This window comes from Epinephelus fuscoguttatus, linkage group LG19 (genome assembly GCF_011397635.1).
Source record: "Epinephelus fuscoguttatus linkage group LG19, E.fuscoguttatus.final_Chr_v1".
In the NCBI taxonomy this organism is placed as follows: Eukaryota; Metazoa; Chordata; class Actinopteri; order Perciformes; family Serranidae; genus Epinephelus; species Epinephelus fuscoguttatus.
Genome location: NC_064770.1, coordinates 9,632,035 through 9,650,251, shown reverse-complemented (window position 1 = coordinate 9,650,251; position 18,217 = coordinate 9,632,035). Strand labels below are relative to the sequence as shown.

The window sequence follows — 18,217 nt, the reverse complement described above, 5'->3', positions numbered from 1 at the left end:
CGGCTCTGTTTGAAACTTTTTCCATTAAAATAAATTATAATAGGTGACTTTACTTAAAAAAAAAAGTATATTTATTTAATGTCAGTTAAATTTTGTTTTTGACCTTATTTAGATCTGGCTCGCCATGCTGCAGGCGGCAAATGCGCCTCTACTTACCCCTCCTGTTTCCAATTTGTCCAACATTCCAACCAATAAGAGCTCAGCGTTTCACAAACAAGTATTGTGATTGGGTAGAGCTGTTGGAAGGCGGGATCTTTTAACACATAATCATCGTGAAGGCTTCAGCCTACATTTTCAAGCCGGTGCAATCGGAGCAGAGAAAACGGAACTATGGAGTTAGCCTTCAAAATAAAATGTTTCAGTTGCTTTAAATTACTTTATAAGATAACTTCAGTTTAATTTAGTGGCTGTATTCAAAAGGGTGCATTATTGATGTCTGTTTTGATGTATGTATTAGACAAAAATTGACTGATACGTGTATTTAACAGTTTTAGATTTTAAGCAAGATTTATTTTGAAAATGCTGACCGGATAACCACGGTGGAATTCTGTGTTGTTAACAACTACCGCTAACCCAACTTGCTGACAGGCGCTTTGCGAGATACAATGCGAATTTTGGTAATATTATGGCATCGGAAACCCTGAAAACGCGTGCCATTTCTGCGTTTAATCGGTTGTCGCTGGGAAGCAGCTTCCGAGTCCTTAATTAGTGAAGTCAGAGGGCCGGACAATGCTAACTAGTTAGCCCGGGGTTGTTGCTAACTGGCTAAGGAAGTTAGCCGGTTAGCTAGCAAGCCGCGTCAGCTTGCCGGAGGCTGATTTTCTTGTTTGGCGCATTTCAAGCCTATTCACCGACCTCTAACTGTTAAACCGCCCCCTAAACGAAAACTTTAGATTGTAGCTTTACCAATGTCAAATATAAAATACTGAAACTTCCATATTCCGCTTTTAGAATGAAGAGTTAACAGTGTTTTACCTGAGCGGCTGTTTTTTTGCAAACGCTACTCTTTTGTTTTGACAAAGGAAGAGGACCTGAGTTTCTTTTTTGAACACCAGTTCACATCTGGTGCTGGAACAGTTTCTTTGGGTATTTCTTTTGTTGTTATTTTGGCAATGGCTCCGCAGAAGCACAGCTCCTCAGGTGGAAGCCACCCGGTGGGTTTTGGTTCTGGGGGAAAAGCCAACGGGTTGTACCAGTCGTCCTCCTCTGCGATGGCTGTAGCCAAGAAGCCCAACATGCAACTCATTCAAGCCGACCACGAGTTGTTCCTGCAGGCCTTCGAGAGTGAGTTGCTGCTGTCATCAAGTTGCATATTTAAAGATATCAGTGTTGGAGTTTAACTTAAGGTCACAAGAAGCTGTACAGGGGCCATGTGTATGGTGAGATGAGGGGGTGCATAGCATATCATTTTACAGCTGTGGGGCTGACCAACTCCATACTTCAACTATCAACGAATAGTCACGTCCTTGTTAATACTGTACACTTTGATTTTAGTCATGGTTTGATTTTCTACCAGAGTTGGAGGAAGTATGCAGATCCTTCACTTATGTAAAAGCACTAATAGCACAGCTTGAAAATATTGTACCACAAGTCAAAGTCCTGTATTCAAGAGCTTACTTAAGTAAGAGTGTAAATATTATCAGCAAAATGTATTTAAGATATCAAAAGTAGTTTTGTGCAGTAAAATGTTCTCTGTCAGCATTTCACCATTATATATTATGTTTTTGGATTAATATTACTGCTGTGTTGTCAAAGTACAAGTAGATAGCAAAGTACAAGTGCATCGCATTTACTTAAGAACAGGGTTTAAGCGAAAGTACTTAGTTACAGTCCACTACTGTTAGTTACAAAGTATGGCAGTGCTGTCATACTTTCTATTTTTGTCACATAACTTGTTGTAGCTGTAGGTTTTTTGTTTGCATATTGAAATCAAACTTACAAGAATAAATAAAGGCAGATAATTGAATTTTTGTTAAACCATCTGTTGCTGCTATTTAGCCACATGTTCACCAGCAAACAAAAGATAGTTTCAGTCAATTTATCATTTCATTTTAACCAGTTGTATAGTTTATAAAATGCACTTCAGGCATCTTATTTTGTCTGACTGCAAGTCAAAATTAAAAAAGATATTAAGCAAAGAAAATCAGGCAGTTCCTCTTTCAAGTGGCACATTTGGTATTTTTTTACTTGATAAGTGAAGGTACATCATATGCTTAATAACATCTTCATTCATTAAATGAATGATTATTTCAGAACAAATGTACTGAGTTCATCGTGAATTTAGTTTTGCTTGAGGCTTGCTTAAGGATCCAAAATATTCATATAAAGGCAAAATAATTTGCTGATGTTGTAACTATATTTATTTGCAGAGCCAACCCAAATCTACAGGTTCCTCCGCACCAGGAACTTGATAGCTGTGAGTGTTGCCTTTCCTTGAAAATAGTCACATGATTATCTTGACCATTTAACAGGAGGAGGAAACATTTCTGTACCTCTGGGCCTGTTGAAGTAGAACTGTAACACTTCCTTCTCTCTCTTTGTTACATTTCAGCCTATATTCTTGCACAGGACACTCACCTATATGTCCCATAGAAACTCAAGGAATAACGTCAAAAGGTAAATAAAAAAAAAAAAAAAACCCTCTTGCTGTTGATGTGCTGTTTTGTGTCAATACTGTGTCAATACATGATCCAGTACTTTACAAGATGTTGCAATGCAGTGAATCTGTTTTCCTGAGGAGGGTGTTTATAGAAAACCTTTAACAAAACATTTGTATTTGTAAATTTGTTCTCTTCTTTATGAGGTTTCATAACTTTATGTTCAACCTGCTACCTGGTGTTAAATACTTAGTCTCTTGAAAAGCAGGTCAAGTGTTATCTTGAGACAGAGTTAACTGACATGCCGGCTGCTGTAGGTGGGGGCTGACTGGATCAGTTAAAGCTGAGATAGGAGAGACGTTTTCAGTTGGGCTGCTTTGCATACAGACGCGGCACAAAAAAAGATCCTTCTGATACACGTGGGGCTGCTTGTGGTTCAGGGGAGTGTTAAAATATGACTTTGTGTGGTGTTATCACATTGATGTTGCGTTGAAGGACTGCAGGTTATGGGTTTTATTTTGTGTTAAAAGCTTGGGCTCCAAGACTGCTATAAAAATGGTGACAGCAAGCCAATTTTTACCAGTTACCAAGTAGGTGCACAATAAACATTGGGCATTTATTAGTTTTTCATTAGCTATTTCACTATCTGATCCCTCATTTAAAAAAGGAAGGAAGACATAAGATGCAGGGTTTTTATAAATGTAATTCTTGATAAGTGTTATCTGAAGCACTATTAGCCCATCTCCCTTACCACCATCACTAAAATAATTTCCTGGTTTTCTTCTTATTTGACCATGCATTCATCAGACCGGTACTTCACTTTTTTGAGGAACAGTACCTTCTGTTCGTTGCTTGGGAGCCAGTTGGGGACTAAAAATGGCAGCCGTTAGACCATGTGTTATTCCTGATTTGAAGTACAGCTAGTGAGCCAGGTGACGTCTCTGCTGCAGCTTGCCTCAGTTTCACTTTGCGCTGCGCTCCTGCATGCTTCAGTCACACTGTGAAATGCTGCTTTTGATTTGAGATTAATTAGCTCTAAATATGGTCACTCTAGAGTTATTAACTTTTCACAAAGCATTAATGACTGAAATAACTTAAAGATGAAATGCTGTTATTGTCCTTTACTTATTTAAACAGACAATAAAATTGAAACTGCTGTAGGGTTTGGCATTTCATGTAAAGCTGGTTGTGCAGTGTGTGTCCAAACATGTTTTCAGCCTCTTTATAAGGCTCTGTGACCTAAATTGGCTCTGTGCAATCAAAATGTCTGAACAGTTTCTCTACCACATAGCCTCTTTGAAACATCTCTTTTCAAAATGGATCTATAGCCTATGCTACATGTGCTGGCTCTCAAGTCTTCTTGATGTTTAATGTATGTAAATGTCAGTAAATCAAAGTAAAAGGCACCCAGCTGACAGCATATCCAGCAGCAACCATTTTCTCCCGGAGAACAGTGAAAGAATGGCATTCCTGTTAGAGAGTAATGTACCAGGAATGAGAGCTTGCACGTATTTGGTGGATGCAGTCAGTGTGTTGCTGGATATAAAAGTTGAGCCAGGTTGACCCTGCATGTTTTTTCCCTGCGCTTTTTGATTCAGTGCTTAAGCCTGTGTGAACACAACCTAAAGATGTAAGGGTGGTTTCTCGTGTTCTGCAAGGCTCTGCACAGCCTCACAGGTGTTTTCAGTTACTCTGGCTCATTAGACTGCTGCTCAGGTTGAAGTTAGACGGAAGTGGGAATTATGTGAGCTCCCTAAACTCTGTGTTCTAATGGGTGCGCTTCAAAATCCTGCCGACACACTGCAGATTTGAGCCAGGTGGGCATGCTTTCCATTTAAATTCAGTTAGGGCTCAAAATGGGCCATGGAGGTTGTGCATATCTACCAAAAACATCTTAAACAATACAGACTAACAAACTCAGAACGCACATGCTTTGTCGTGGTTAAATCAAAATGGAGAGCATTCTGCATTATCTCAGCAAACTCTTAAAAAGCAGTGGAGGAAAAAGGGAAATTTAACTTAACCACAGCATCTCTACTGCCTGCTGCTGTTTCACAGTAAGCTGACATTGATTAAACATCATACCTGCTGCCTCATATGCTGCTTTCACATTGTTTAAGCAGATTTTTTGGTTGCTGCCACTTTGTATCAAGCAGCTATACAAATGTTCAGTACCTGCCAATGGAAAACATCATAAAGATCTAATGAGCTAATATAGATAAAGAGCTAATGTAGAAATTGTACAAACAGATTTAGACTCCTGGAGGTTGTATGTACAGTACACATATGTATGTGTCAGAACACATTTCAACCTCCTTAGACCACTGTTTGGTATATTTTACACATGATTGACAGTTTTATTGGAATGTACTTTTTAAAGATTTGTTTATTTTGGCAGTTTATTAAAACAAGATAATATAAGTTTCAAGCCATACAGTATAGTCTGTATTAGTGTAATACAACCAGGATTAGAATACAGGTGACGTGTTTGGGGAAAAGTGATCACCAAAAGCAAAGTCATAGCAGACGATGACTATCTCCAGAAGAAAAGAATTTGGCTCTGACCCATCTCTGGATAGAAATTCTTCCCCTGTATAGTGATCTGTTATTCTTCTGTGGGCTAGTGTTGGGTGGTGGAGGTGGTGCTGTTGCTAACCCCTGCTGTTTGTCTGCATGTACAGGAAAAGCTCCAAGGTTGACAATCTGTTGTTCAAAGTGGAGAAAATGAGAGGCGAACAGGAGAGTCACAGGTAAACACCTCACAGAGATTGAATGTTTGACGTTTGTCTTTTCTGTTATTGTTGGTGGTATTTATTTATAAAAGCTTTACAAGTCTAACATCTCCTGCAATGGCCTAATACATCCAGAGATGGTTAAGGGATAGTTTCCAAAGTTAAGGCACATGATGTCTGAGGGCTGACGCATTTGTAATGCCTGATGGAATATGTCATCATGCCACCCATACCCTTTTAGTCTTTTCTAAGTAGTTGGCCTAAGAGCACAAAAAACACAAAACCTTTGAAATATTGATAAATGAAATACTGGCCAAACTTTCATTTCCTTAGCCCTGTTTTTCTGTCATTAGCAAACAGCCAACAAACTAAAAGTACGACCATGAAACACAGAAATGTGTTTTGTTTGTTTGTCCTCCCAAAGATGTTATAGCTGTTTGTTTTCTGAGGTGTTCCTCATCACTGTCATCCACAATTTATTTTGATTGTTTTTGAGCTCCTACATATTTTTTTATGCCTTGGTGCCTGCAATAGCCATGGCTTGAGGCATTATGTTTTCTGGCTATCCATCCATCCGATCCTCCATCTTCCTGTCAATCCGTCCCATTCTTGTGAGCATGAGATCTCAAGAACATGTTGAAGAAATTTCTTTAAATTAGGCATGAATGGTCACTTGGACTCAACAATGAGATATTATAATTTGGAGGTCAAAGGTCAAAGTCACCCTTACGGCCATCTCATCCCCATGAACACGATAACCTCAAGAAGGCTTTGAGGGAATTTCCTCAAATTTGGCACAAACGTCCACTCGTACTTAAGAATGAACTGATTAGAATTTGGTAGTCAAAGATCACTATGACCTTACAAAACATGCTTTTGGCCAGAAAATACTTGTGAAACTACTAATAAGATATTGAATTATAGAATTATCACAATATATAATATCCCATATATGGAAAACCTGACTTTTATCAGCCTCATAAACAGTTTCAAAACAGCATACAAAATGACTCCGCCTATGTGGTCATGTACACTAATAAAACAGTTTCTGCTCATACTAATGCAACCTCCTGACAAAAACAGTGCGACTTTAAGACATACTGACCTTGTGAACTTCAAGTCTAGCAGACATTTGATTGGACAAAACATCACCTGTTAAAATGAAAGAGAATCGTTTAAAGTTCTTGTGTTTATTTTCCACAGCTTGGCCTCTAATCTGCAGCTCACCTTTACTGGCTTCTTTCATAAAGCTGGTAAGTTTGTCCTCCTAAGCCAATGTCCTGTCCTTTTTATTTTTTTAGATGTAGTCTTTCCAATGATTCAGGGTGACTTACAGGAAGTCTTTTGTCCTGGTTTGTGTTGCGCTGTTCTCAGGAAAGCCATCTCAGGACAGTGAGAATGAGCAGAACTCTGTATCTCTGGAAGTGCTGCTGGTCAAAGTCTGTCACAAAAAGAGGAAGGTGTGTGTCATGTTGATGTGGTATCTCAGGGCCATCTCTTGCTTTCATTTGGCTTTAATATAATTTCCAGGTTTCGGTGAAATACATATGAACTGTTTTTTCCTGCGTCCTGTCCAGGATGTGAGCTGTCCGGTGAAGCAGGTCCCCACAGGGAAGAAGCAGGTTCCTCTGAATCCAGACACGAGCACCGGAGTCCAGGCCAAGCAGGGCTCCTTCCCCTCTCTGCTGGTTCCCAGCAGTGAGTTTGAACCCAGCAACTCTCACATGGTCAAGTCCTACTCCCTGCTCTTCAGAGTATCGAGGCCTGGATACCCCCGAACACAGATCAACGGCCTGGCCAATGGAGAGAATCACCACAATAGAGGTGAGCACAGACCGTTGACATCGGGATATGTTTGTTAAAGGATTGTTCTGGGTTACTCTGGGATCTTAATTTTATAGCTTTGGCCATTGTTTCTTTCAGTAATAATTGTACTCACCATGTTAGTAGCTCAGGTTTTGGAACATGGTGACATCACTTGAAACAGCTTTTAAAAAGTGATTCACCTTCAAAATGACCATTTGTATAACAGTGACTCACCACATGTTACCTTGACTTTGTGAAGAAAACGTTTTTCTTGCCTGCCTCCACAGTGAACATAGAATCCAAAAGAGGTGAACATTCTTCATCAATTGAAGTGAAGGGGGCCACGATTAACAACAGCAGGATGATATCAAAACATCTGTTTAAAAACACTCGCACAACTCATGCAGTAGAAGCCAAGTCCCATTTATCCACTTCAGCATTTTCCAAACACCTGCATTTTCACAAATCATTAGGTTTTAAAAGAAGTCATTACAGTCTTGTTCACGGTCCAGTAGTGTGCCTGGGCCTGCGCATGCTCAGGCGTACTCAGGGTGCGCTACCCACAGGCGGGAGCGTTTTATATTAAAACATTTTAGCAAAAATGCCTGTGTTTGGGAAGTACTGAGCATTCAGCTGGATAACTGAGACTTGGATTCTACAGCACAAGTTGTGTGAATGTATATAAACAGATGTTTTCATGTAGTTTTTCTGTTGTTAAATTTGGCCCCCAATGACCCTTTCTGGATTGTCTGTTCTCTGTAGAGGCATGCAAGAAAAACAAATAACTCTTCACTTCATCTCAACACGAGATAAATAACTGGTATACAAATGGTCATTTTACAAGTGAAGTATAATTTTTAACAAACATGCATGTTACACAGACTTGTCTGGAAGAGAAAACAAAGGTAAATGGTGAGATTAGTACCCAAACAGCCATTGTGGTTAACAGACCAACTTCCTGCTTTAACTTTGGGTTACACCCGGAGAAAACAGCCGGCAACAAAGCAACGCCTCTTGCATTTTTGAAAAGGACACGCCCTCCCGGAAATGTGCGCTCCCCCTTTTCTCGTCTGCAAGGACACAAACACACAAAGAGCTTGAAAGTGGATGCCAAGAGATTTAACTTCGTTTTATCAAACGTGTGCTCAGTCCACAAGATTGTGGAAATGAAGGACTTACAGCGACTTGAGCCATTTTGTACCGCTACACGTGTTTCTAGTGGGACTATGTTTACGAGCACAAGAGTTCAGCGAGCCACCGAAGGACCGCCCTGCAGATTTACTATTGGTTCTGCAACGTGGGGAGTTTTTTTTTTAAACTCTGAAATTGTATCCGCCCATCTAAACACAAAATCAGGGAGAAAGTCATCAGTCTTTAGTTAAGCAAAGAGTCTAAAGACTGACTTGTGAGTCTACACTCGGCTGCCAGTTAGCAAATATCTTGGATTCACACTGTTGCCAACACATTTTATCTGACATTGTGTATCTCCCTGCTCTTTCTTAATGGCAGAGATCAATGCACAAAAAACAGGTTAAGTCAGTAGGCTTCCTATTTGTGTGCGTCAACTCCAGATACAACATCTATTGCATGTCTGTCCACCCTGAAGAAAGCCTTCTCTGAGGTTCCTTCCTCTTTTTTCCCTTAAAGGGATAAGGGGTTAAAGGGATTTGTCTTGTTTTCGAAAGTTTTTCTTGTGCAAATCTAGCGATGTGATTAGCTGTTGCCAATTAACATTATATCAGCACTGGTTAAAGTAAAGCTTTAGGCTCTTAATGCCTCACTGAGGCTTGGTGACTGCACTCGCTAAAGATTTTTTGTGAGGCACAGGAAGCATCACTCTACGACCCTGAGTGGACTGTGGTTTTGTAGTCCAGAAAGACCAAAAGAGGGGAAACTCTTTGGTAGAGAAGTTACCTTGCTGATCACAACAGTGTCATTAAGTGATAGAAGTGATGCCAGAACTTGTTGTAATAAACCAAATTCTTTCTTTAAAAGTTTTTTTACTTGAAATGTTTAGTCACCTCACTGTTGTTTGGCTCTCTGTGGTCACTGAGGATACATGAATCAATTTTTAAGACTGGTTTTAAGCTTGTGTGGTAGAGGAAAGGTATCTGTCATCATGTGTCTATCTCAGATTTTACAGAGGAAGTGGTAAACAGGAAGAGGAGGAGCTCCTCACTCCGGGAGGAGGGAGAAACCACATTTGTGGCTCAGATGACTGTCTTTGATAAAAACAGGTGAAATACACAATCCCACTGACAAACTGTCACCCTGTGAACACAGAAAAAATGTTTGTTCTAATCTCATGTGCAGCAGAAGTGAGAAACTGTCTTTGTGCTGCTTGTGCACAGACGTCTGCAGCTGTTAGATGGGGAATACGAGGTGTCTATGCAAGAGATGGAGGAGTGTCCGGTCAATAAAAAGAGGGCAACTTGGGAGACCATCCTGGATGGAAAGGTGTGTGTTTGTGTGTGTGAGCCTAACCTGTATGGTAGTGAGAATTTACCTGGCTAGGTTGTGCACTAAAGTTATTTCCACACCAAGTAAAAATGTACGTACAGGATATAAAAGCAGGCAGGTAAATCTTTGCCTCTTGCACACCAGAGACACATATTTTGTGTGATTGGGAAAAAATATTCTCAAGGGTTGTTTCAGCATTTGATAAATAAGATCTGTGTGCTGTTGGCACCATTACAATATCGTTCATACATCTGAGTTATCGAAGACATCAGACGTAATCTGAGGTCACCCTAAACAACAAAAAAGATGAAAAAAAGAATGACAGCAACAGGAACGACTGTTCTTTTCCGTCATGCACAAAGATTTTATGTCTCTGTGAACAAATAAAAAGATTATGATCCGACCTCAAATACACTGTGAGTCACAACGTGCTTCAAACAAAGCAGCAAAATAAATTAAGATGTATAAAGGCATTACATTTTATAATAACACAATTGAACAATACAGTTGTATTTAAGATTAAAATACATGTAGATCTGTTGATTGGACAAACAGTAATATAGTATGTTACCATCATTATTATGCTCTGAATGCCATGTAGAATACATTACCCTTCATCTTTTGTCAGCTCTCTGTCTGTTGAGGGTGGCAGCATCATGAAACAAAGACATAGAAAGAAATACATTAACCAGGAATGTTAAAAAATGACTTTCATATTTGTGTCAGTCTGATGATTGGTCACGTTAATAAGTGGGCTTTAAGCGAGTGTGTAATGAAATGCTCTGCTCTCTTTTTTGTAGTGTTTACCTCCATTTGAGAGTTTCTCTCAGGGTCCCACTCTGCAGTTCAACCTGCGCTGGACCAGCGACTCCTCTGATCGCTCCACAGCACCTGTGGCCAAACCTTTGGCCACCCGCAATTCTGAGACCAACCAGGACACCAGACCTAGCACCCTGAGAGCCATGCACACTCTGGGTGAGCAACAAACTGCAACACAAAGATTGAGATTTTACAGCAAGCATTGTGTTGGTGGTAAAAGTCTTCCTTTGCTTTATTAGAAGTGACTGGTGTTGTTTTTCTCCTCTGTGCTGCAGCTGTTAAAGAATCCATAAATGCTGACATGCAAACCAGACGAGAACAAATCTCCACTGAGTCACGACAGAAGCTACGCATCTTCTACCAGGTCAGTCTCACCTGACACTGGCTACGGTTACATGATGGCTTCTCATTCGGAATGAAATAAATCTGAATGAAATCATTCGGAATTAAAGTGTTTCCAGGTAGTTTACATGGGAAATATTAATTCCGAATGAGGGTTTACATGGGAGATCAGTTTAATTGCCTTTATTCGGGTCTGCGCAAGGTTTGGGGCAGGGAAGGTTTCTGATTGGATAGGGGGCGGGGCGGTTGTTACGTGTTTACGTTTACCGGAAGAAAACACTGTGGTCCTCGCTCCGGATAACAAGATGCTTGACGACGTCGTTCTTAGTGCCTTTTTCGGGCGTGTTTTGCTTATATTCTTAAAGCAGCAGTACGACAACAACCTTGTTCTGCTAATGCTTCATCTGTTGAGGAGGAGAAGGGAGGCAGAAGACCGTGCTGTGGCGAATGGAAACCGGTGAGTGCAACAAGTCCGACTGCTCTAGCTCAGCCCGTTGCTATGCAGCCCGTTGCTATGTGCGCTATATACGTCATCGCACCAGAAAGGCAAGGAAACGAGCATGCGCAGAAAGACCGGAATGAACTTAAAGAGGAATGAGTGTATACATACACACAAAATTCTTTCATTCGGAATGACAAACGGAATAAACCACCCCCTTTAATCAGATTTAATTTTCAATCAGAATGACCATTTTTCAATCGGAATGACCGTTTACATGACCACTTTTAATCAGAATGGCCGTTCATTCCGATTAAAAGTGGAATTAAACTGTCCATGTAAACGTACTGACTGTGTCTCCATGGCACAACTTCAGCTGCAAAAGTTTGCGTCCAATACAGACGCTCCAATAATCACACCTATTTAATATAGGGATTGTTGAAAGGGGGTGATTGTTGGAAGCATACTGAGGCCTACAGTGTTAAGATGGACTTGAAGCCCCATCGATGATTCTGTTTATGTTTGTCTCTCCTGCTGACTGGCTGTTTTTCTGTCCAGTTTCAGTACAACAACAACACACGGCAGCAGACGGAGGCCAGAGACGACCTCCACTGTCCTTGGTGTACCCTCAACTGCAGGAAGCTCTACAGTTTGATCAAACACCTTAAACTGTCTCACTCCCGCTTCATCTTCAACTATGTGGTGAGACAGACTCACACTGTCTAGAAACCTCAAACAACATAAACAACAACAGCATAAACTTAAAAAAAAAGAGTTGTTATTGCTGTCAGTTTGATGCTGATTTATTCACATATCCCCTCTCCTGGTCTTTGGCAGCCTCATCCTAAAGGAGCAAAGATCGAGGTCTCCATCAACGAGTGCTATGATGGTTCATATGCAGGAAACCCTCAGGACATCCACAGCCAGCCGGGCTTCGCCTTCAGCAGGAACGGCCCAGTCAAGAGGACCGCTGTCACCCACATTGTTGTCTGCAGGTATTACATTACTTTCTGTCAAGGATGCCAATAATTCCTGCCGATAGTGTAAATATTGTGTTTTGGTATCTTTTTATATATTTTGAAACTCTGTATATTTTTCTGTCCAGACCCAAGAGGATGAAGGCGAGTCTGTCTGAGTTCCTAGAGCCGGAGGAAGGTGATCAGGAGCAGCCGATCATCAGCGGACACAACCGCCTCTACTTCCACAGCGACAGCTGCGTGCCGCTCCGGCCTCAGGAGATGGAAGTGGACAGCGAGGACGAGAGGGACCCTGACTGGCTTAAAGAAAAAACTGTCAAGGTTAGTTTACAGCTGAACAAACAAATAAAGGGGCATTCCACTGATTTTTCACATAAAGTCCACTTAAAATGTGTCACTGATGAGCAAACTACTGTTGTATCATGTCTTTGCCTCTGGAGGAGCTTTGTCAAGAGAAAGTAAGGTGCAAGGTGCAATGCTAAATATTTGGAGTACCTCTTAAGAAAAACTGAACAAACACTAGCTGTTGTTTTTCCAGATCTGAGGCAGTAGAAGTAGTTGCTTTACTGCAGCTAGTGCTCTTCTGTCCCTGCATGTTTGTTGCTCAAGTTTACGCCAGAACCCTGAGAGTACATCCTGTCTCAAGTCTGATCTAAAGTCTGTCGACTCTGCTCTCATTGCAGCAAATCGAGGAGTTCACTGATGTCAACGAGGGAGAGAAGGAGATCATGAAGCTCTGGAACCTCCATGTCATGAAGCATGGGTGTGTATGAAGCAGGCACGGGGTTTAAATAGGATTTTAGTGAATTCATATCCAGTATCAAATCCACTGAACAGATCTAATTTGGTTATTTCCACCATTACAAGTAGCTACAACCTGAAATTGAGATGATGGTGATCAGAATATATGTGTTCAGTAAATGTATCTGACTCATTGAGCGAACGGCTTGTTGTCTGCTCTGTTTCACCAGTTACATACTCCAAATATTGAAGGTCTTGATTCATTATGAGGTCAATCAGATTCAAATATTCAAAGTTAAAGTGATGTGAGGTGATGAGCTGATGAGTCTCTCACTCTGTTGGTCCCTGTTCAACTACAAAAATACTCGGACATGGCGGACATACAGTAGTGTTACAGAGTGATGTTTCTATTTACTTACAGACAAACTGTTCAAATACACACACCAATGGCAGAAAGCACACAAACTTCATTTTAACTGTTTAGGAGTTAACGTTAATCAGTTACAGCCTATCTAATCTGTGTGCTTCATACCTTGCTTGATTGTTTAAAGTTAGTCTTGGCCTAATTTCTTTAAAACGACTTGTAATTTATAAGCTGAGGTTTGCTGATATCAGACTAATAAGTGGACCTGACACATGCTGTGTTGTTAACCTGATATTTCAGTGTAAATATGAAATGATGCATTCGAGAGATGGTCTCTTACAGTGTTTTGTCTGCATTTATCACTTTAACTCTTCCAGCTTCATAGCAGACAACCAGATGAATGAGGCCTGCCTGCTGTTTGCTGATCACTACGGCATCCACATAGTCAAAAACAGCCTCTGTCGCAACTTCCTGCTGCACCTGATCAGCATGCACGACTTCAACCTGGTCAACACGCAGACCATTGACCAAGCCATGGCCCGCCTCCGCCTCCTGCAGAGCCAGGGCGCTCACAGGGACAAAGACAGGGCGGAGGAGGAGGAGGAAGAAGAGGAAGAGGAGGACTGGGAGACGGCCGTGGAGTCCCAGCCAGAGCTGGATCCAGATCCTGATCTCGATCCATCTGAGTACACACCCTGTAACGATGAGACTAGCTACAGCTGCCTGGAGAGTGACAACCAGCAGAGGGAGGAGGATCTGTGACAGAGAGGCTGACCTCCCAACAGAAACTCTTCAGCTCTGGTTTTGATTTCAAACTGAATTTAAAACTCTGAGCAAAGATCCCCAAACAGGAAAATGGAGGCCAGAATCTCCTAAAAGGCGACAGACAAACAGGTGTTAAAACACACACGAGTTACTGCAGGGATTATGTTTTCAAGGGCAGGTTACATCACACACAAGATGAATTTTTAGGTTTTTCATTTACATCAAAGAGGTGCTTCATGGCGTCATTTTATTACCTGAGAAAGTGAGGAATTCAGAAAAACTTGAAGCTGAGAACCATCACCATTTTCTTGTTATTTTATGTCATAGGTCATTTTATGTCCTGACAGATACCGTAATGTGACAGTGTTGTAGCTCTCAATCAGTTACCTGCATTCTTTCATTTCCTACCCACTTAGATTCACATCAAAACTATGAAGCGAGCACAAAACATTTTCAGCCTTTTATCTGGATATGTTTGGATCTTAGCCTGTAGTTTGATGACCATTCAGATTCATTTTGGGCTCAATCTGTCGTTAAGTTATCAGACCCCTCTATCGTCTTCCTCGGTGTGAAGCACCAATCATTGACTCTCTAGCCACCCTCAGCTCCACCAAAGGTTTTCTTTTGTACTGAGTGTGTTTACGTGTACAAGTGTCAAGGTCATGGGTCAGAGATGTCAGATCAGGTCTGTGATCGAGTGTCCAGGACTCTTATTGGTTCTCCAGGTGTTTAATCTGGTTTCTGTGTCTCATCGAATCCCGAGGACTGGGATTATGTCTCCAGGGGTCAGATGCATAAAACAACTAAAACTGTGTGTACGCACAAAGGCAGAAATGTACATTTGCATTCTTTTCATCAGATTTATAGAGCTGTGTGTGCGCCTGGTTGTTTGTTTTTTATCAGTCTCAATCACTGTGGCGCAGGGTGCACCTGCACGAGCATCATTTATGCACCCACAGTTGGCCATAAATGGATGTAGAAACACCCTTAAACATCTGTTTGCATATTGATACTTGTGTTTTTTGTCTCATATTTAAACTCGTCCTTACCACCTTACCAGCAGCTATCTCATCAAAAACCAAGTGTATGCGTGGTCTGAAGAATGCCTGAGGTACGCACATTCCTCTGTTATAAATACTAGTTTATGTGTGGGAGAAGGCGTATGCATTGTTTCTGAGAGCACACATTGTTTGCTGCATCTGGCCCCAGGTGTCTGAGACAGTTTCCAGGACTGCTGTTGGTTCTCTGGGTGTCTAATCTGGTTTCTGATGAAGTCTTCAGGTCTCTAGTAAGGTGTCTGGGTCTCTGATCTGATGTCCAGATGTCTTATCGGCTCTCCATCTTCACATCTCTCTACTGTCTCTGTCATCTCTGATATCCCTCATATCGTCACAGGTGTATTAATATTTATGATGATGTTTATATTTCTAAGTACTTGAGTCCAGCATGGACTTGCTCAGACAGCTTGGATCACAGTCCTGGATCAGTGCAGTTTCTACTACTGGTGCTAGACATTTTCACTCCTCAGAAACACTCTCGGGTTATTTGGAAGCATCTCAGCTGCTTTCTCACAGCGACCTCGACTGCCAGCACTCTAACACCAAGATGCATTGTTGCTTTTTGTAAAAAGACTTGTTGTTTTCCTCTAGCACTCCTCATCACGCAGCTCTGCCCCGCTTAGCCCAGGACAGTGTGTTGGCAACATAAGCATAAGTGTGTCCTTTTGTGAAGTCGGTCAAGAAGAGTAGATCGTCCATGTTGGGGAGAAGAGGCAGGTTCAGTTCTCAGAATTTTTGAGTCGTCAGTCGACGGATTAATTATCTAAACAGTTACTGATGACTCTTTTGAACCGTTAACCCGGGTGCTGATTCCACTCTCTTTAATGAGCAAAGTTGCTGCTTTTGTTTCATGTTTTGGGACTGTTGCTCACACACAAGGGCCGTGGGAACTGAACTGCTGTTGTGCATTTTCCCTTCATTTATCATCTTAATATTGATTTACAAACTTTAATAGCTGCTGGCCACCTTCAGAGGAGGCAGAGCCTGAGACAGCACACAGGTGAAGCCATCAACATTAACTGAAGCTCAACAAGTTGTCAGTGTTTATTTTTTGTGTCATTTCTCAGCTGGGTTTTGGTTCATTTGTCCTTCTACCGTTATGTACATAAGACTCAGTTAAACTGTAATAATTTAGCTTTGGAAAACAGTTGTTTGGAAACCTAAAGGTGACCAGGGAGGTTTTGTAGTTACTTAGTTGACACACCAAAGGGGATGAATTTGCTGCAGATTTCTCCACTCGTTTCTCCTGTGAACATTTTCTTTTTGTACAAACAAACAAAAAAAACAGCACCTGACCCCGTATCGCTGCCTTGAAATAATCTCAAGTTTCAGTGAGACAGAAAGCACAATGTCCAGATGCTGATTTCAGTTTCCTGCTCCGTGTTGAACAGATTGTATGCAGTATGAGCCTGCAGCAGTCAGGACTGGCATTGATGCACCGACGCAGAAATAATTTGAGGTTTGATGTGAAGAGTTGCATTTTTTTGTGACCTTGCTCTTTAAAAGCTTTACATCAGAAATGCAGCAGAAATCTGGTGTGCGGTGGGTGTTCAGAGGCGTTTGGTTCACATGTGACACTTCTGAGTCACATGCAGAGCACTTTTTGTTTTGGATAAAGCCCGCTGTAGATTTTTTTTGTTTTGTTAACTCACATGAGACCAGCAGCATTTTGCACAAGATGAGAGGAGCCATGTCAAGAGAGCAAGACTTTTCTTCAACAGTTATGTAAAAACCAGCTTGATGTTATGAACTTTCTAAGTCGAGTCAGAATGGTTTTCTATTAAAAGAACAATTTTGTACAATTATTGACAACATGGTCCATTTCTTTCACTGACATTAAGCTTCATTGTGTGTGCTCGCAAACACAAAAGGCGATGAATTATCAGTTGTTTTAATTACTTGATTCAACACAACAAACTCATGAGTAAAGCTTTGTGACATCTACAGTACAGGCCAAAAGTTTGGACACACCTTCTCATTCAATGCGTTTTCTTTATTTTCATGACTATTTACATTGTAGATTCTCACTGAAGGCATCAAAACTATGAATGAACACATGTGGAGTTATGTACTTAACAAAAAAGGTGAAATAACTGAAAACATGTTTTATATTCTAGTTTCTTCAAAATAGCCACCCTTTGCTCTGATTACTGCTTTGCACACTCTTGGCATTCTCTCCATGAGCTTCAAGAGGTAGTCACCTGAAATGGTTTCCACTTCACAGGTGTGCCTTATCAGGGTTAATTAGTGGAATTTCTTGCTTTATCAATGGGGTTGGGACCATCAGTTGTGTTGTGCAGAAGTCAGGTTAATACACAGCCGACAGCCCTATTGGACAACTGTTAAAATTCATATTATGGCAAGAACCAATCAGCTAACTAAAGAAAAACGAGTGGCCATCATTACTTTAAGAAATGAAGGTCAGTCAGTCCAGAAAATTGCAAAAACTTTAAATGTGTCCCCAAGTGGAGTTGCAAAAACCATCAAGCGCTACAAGGAAACTGGCACACATGAGGACCGACCCAGGAAAGGAAGACCAAGAGTCACCTCTGCTTCTGAGGATAAGTTCATCCGAGTCACCAGCCTCAGAAATGGCAAGTTAACAGCAGCTCAGATCAGAGACCAGATGAATGCCACACAGAGTTCTAGCAGCAGACCCATCTCTAGAACAACTGTTAAGAGAAGACTGCGCGAATCAGGCCTTCATGGTCAAATAGCTGCTAGGAAACCACTGCTAAGGAGAGGCAACAAGCAGAAGAGATTTGTTTGGGCCAAGAAACACAAGGAATGGACATTAGACCAGTGGAAATCTGTGCTTTGGTCTGATGAGTCCAAATTTGAGATCTTTGGTTCCAACCGCCATGTCTTTGTGAGACGCAGAAAAGGTGAACGGATGGATTCCACATGCCTGGTTCCCACTGTGAAGCATGGAGGAGGAGGTGTGATGGTGTGGGGGTGTTTGGCTGGTGACACTGTTGGGGATGTATTCAAAATTGAAGGCACACTGAACCAGCATGGCTACCACAGCATCCTGCAGCGACATGCCATCCCATCCGGTTTGCGTTTAGTTGGACCATCATTTATTTTTCAACAGGACAATGACCCCAAACACACCTC

General features: G+C 41.3%; 1 protein-coding gene across 1 annotated transcript; it reads left to right on the top strand.

Moving 5' to 3' along the window:
• Positions 1 to 562: 562 nt before the first annotated feature.
• LOC125879687 (polycomb protein suz12-like) lies at positions 563 to 16,897 on the top strand. The gene is made up of 16 exons (XM_049561676.1): positions 563 to 1,284; positions 2,370 to 2,416; positions 2,552 to 2,616; positions 5,279 to 5,347; positions 6,533 to 6,582; positions 6,704 to 6,789; positions 6,907 to 7,153; positions 9,270 to 9,372; positions 9,487 to 9,592; positions 10,396 to 10,570; positions 10,690 to 10,778; positions 11,754 to 11,897; positions 12,033 to 12,190; positions 12,301 to 12,493; positions 12,856 to 12,935; positions 13,655 to 16,897. The coding sequence occupies exons 1-16, from the start codon at positions 1,113 to 1,115 to the stop codon at positions 14,037 to 14,039; spliced, it is 2,169 nt and encodes a 722-aa protein (XP_049417633.1). The 5' UTR covers positions 563 to 1,112; the 3' UTR covers positions 14,040 to 16,897.
• The last annotated feature ends 1,320 nt before the right edge of the window (positions 16,898 to 18,217 follow it).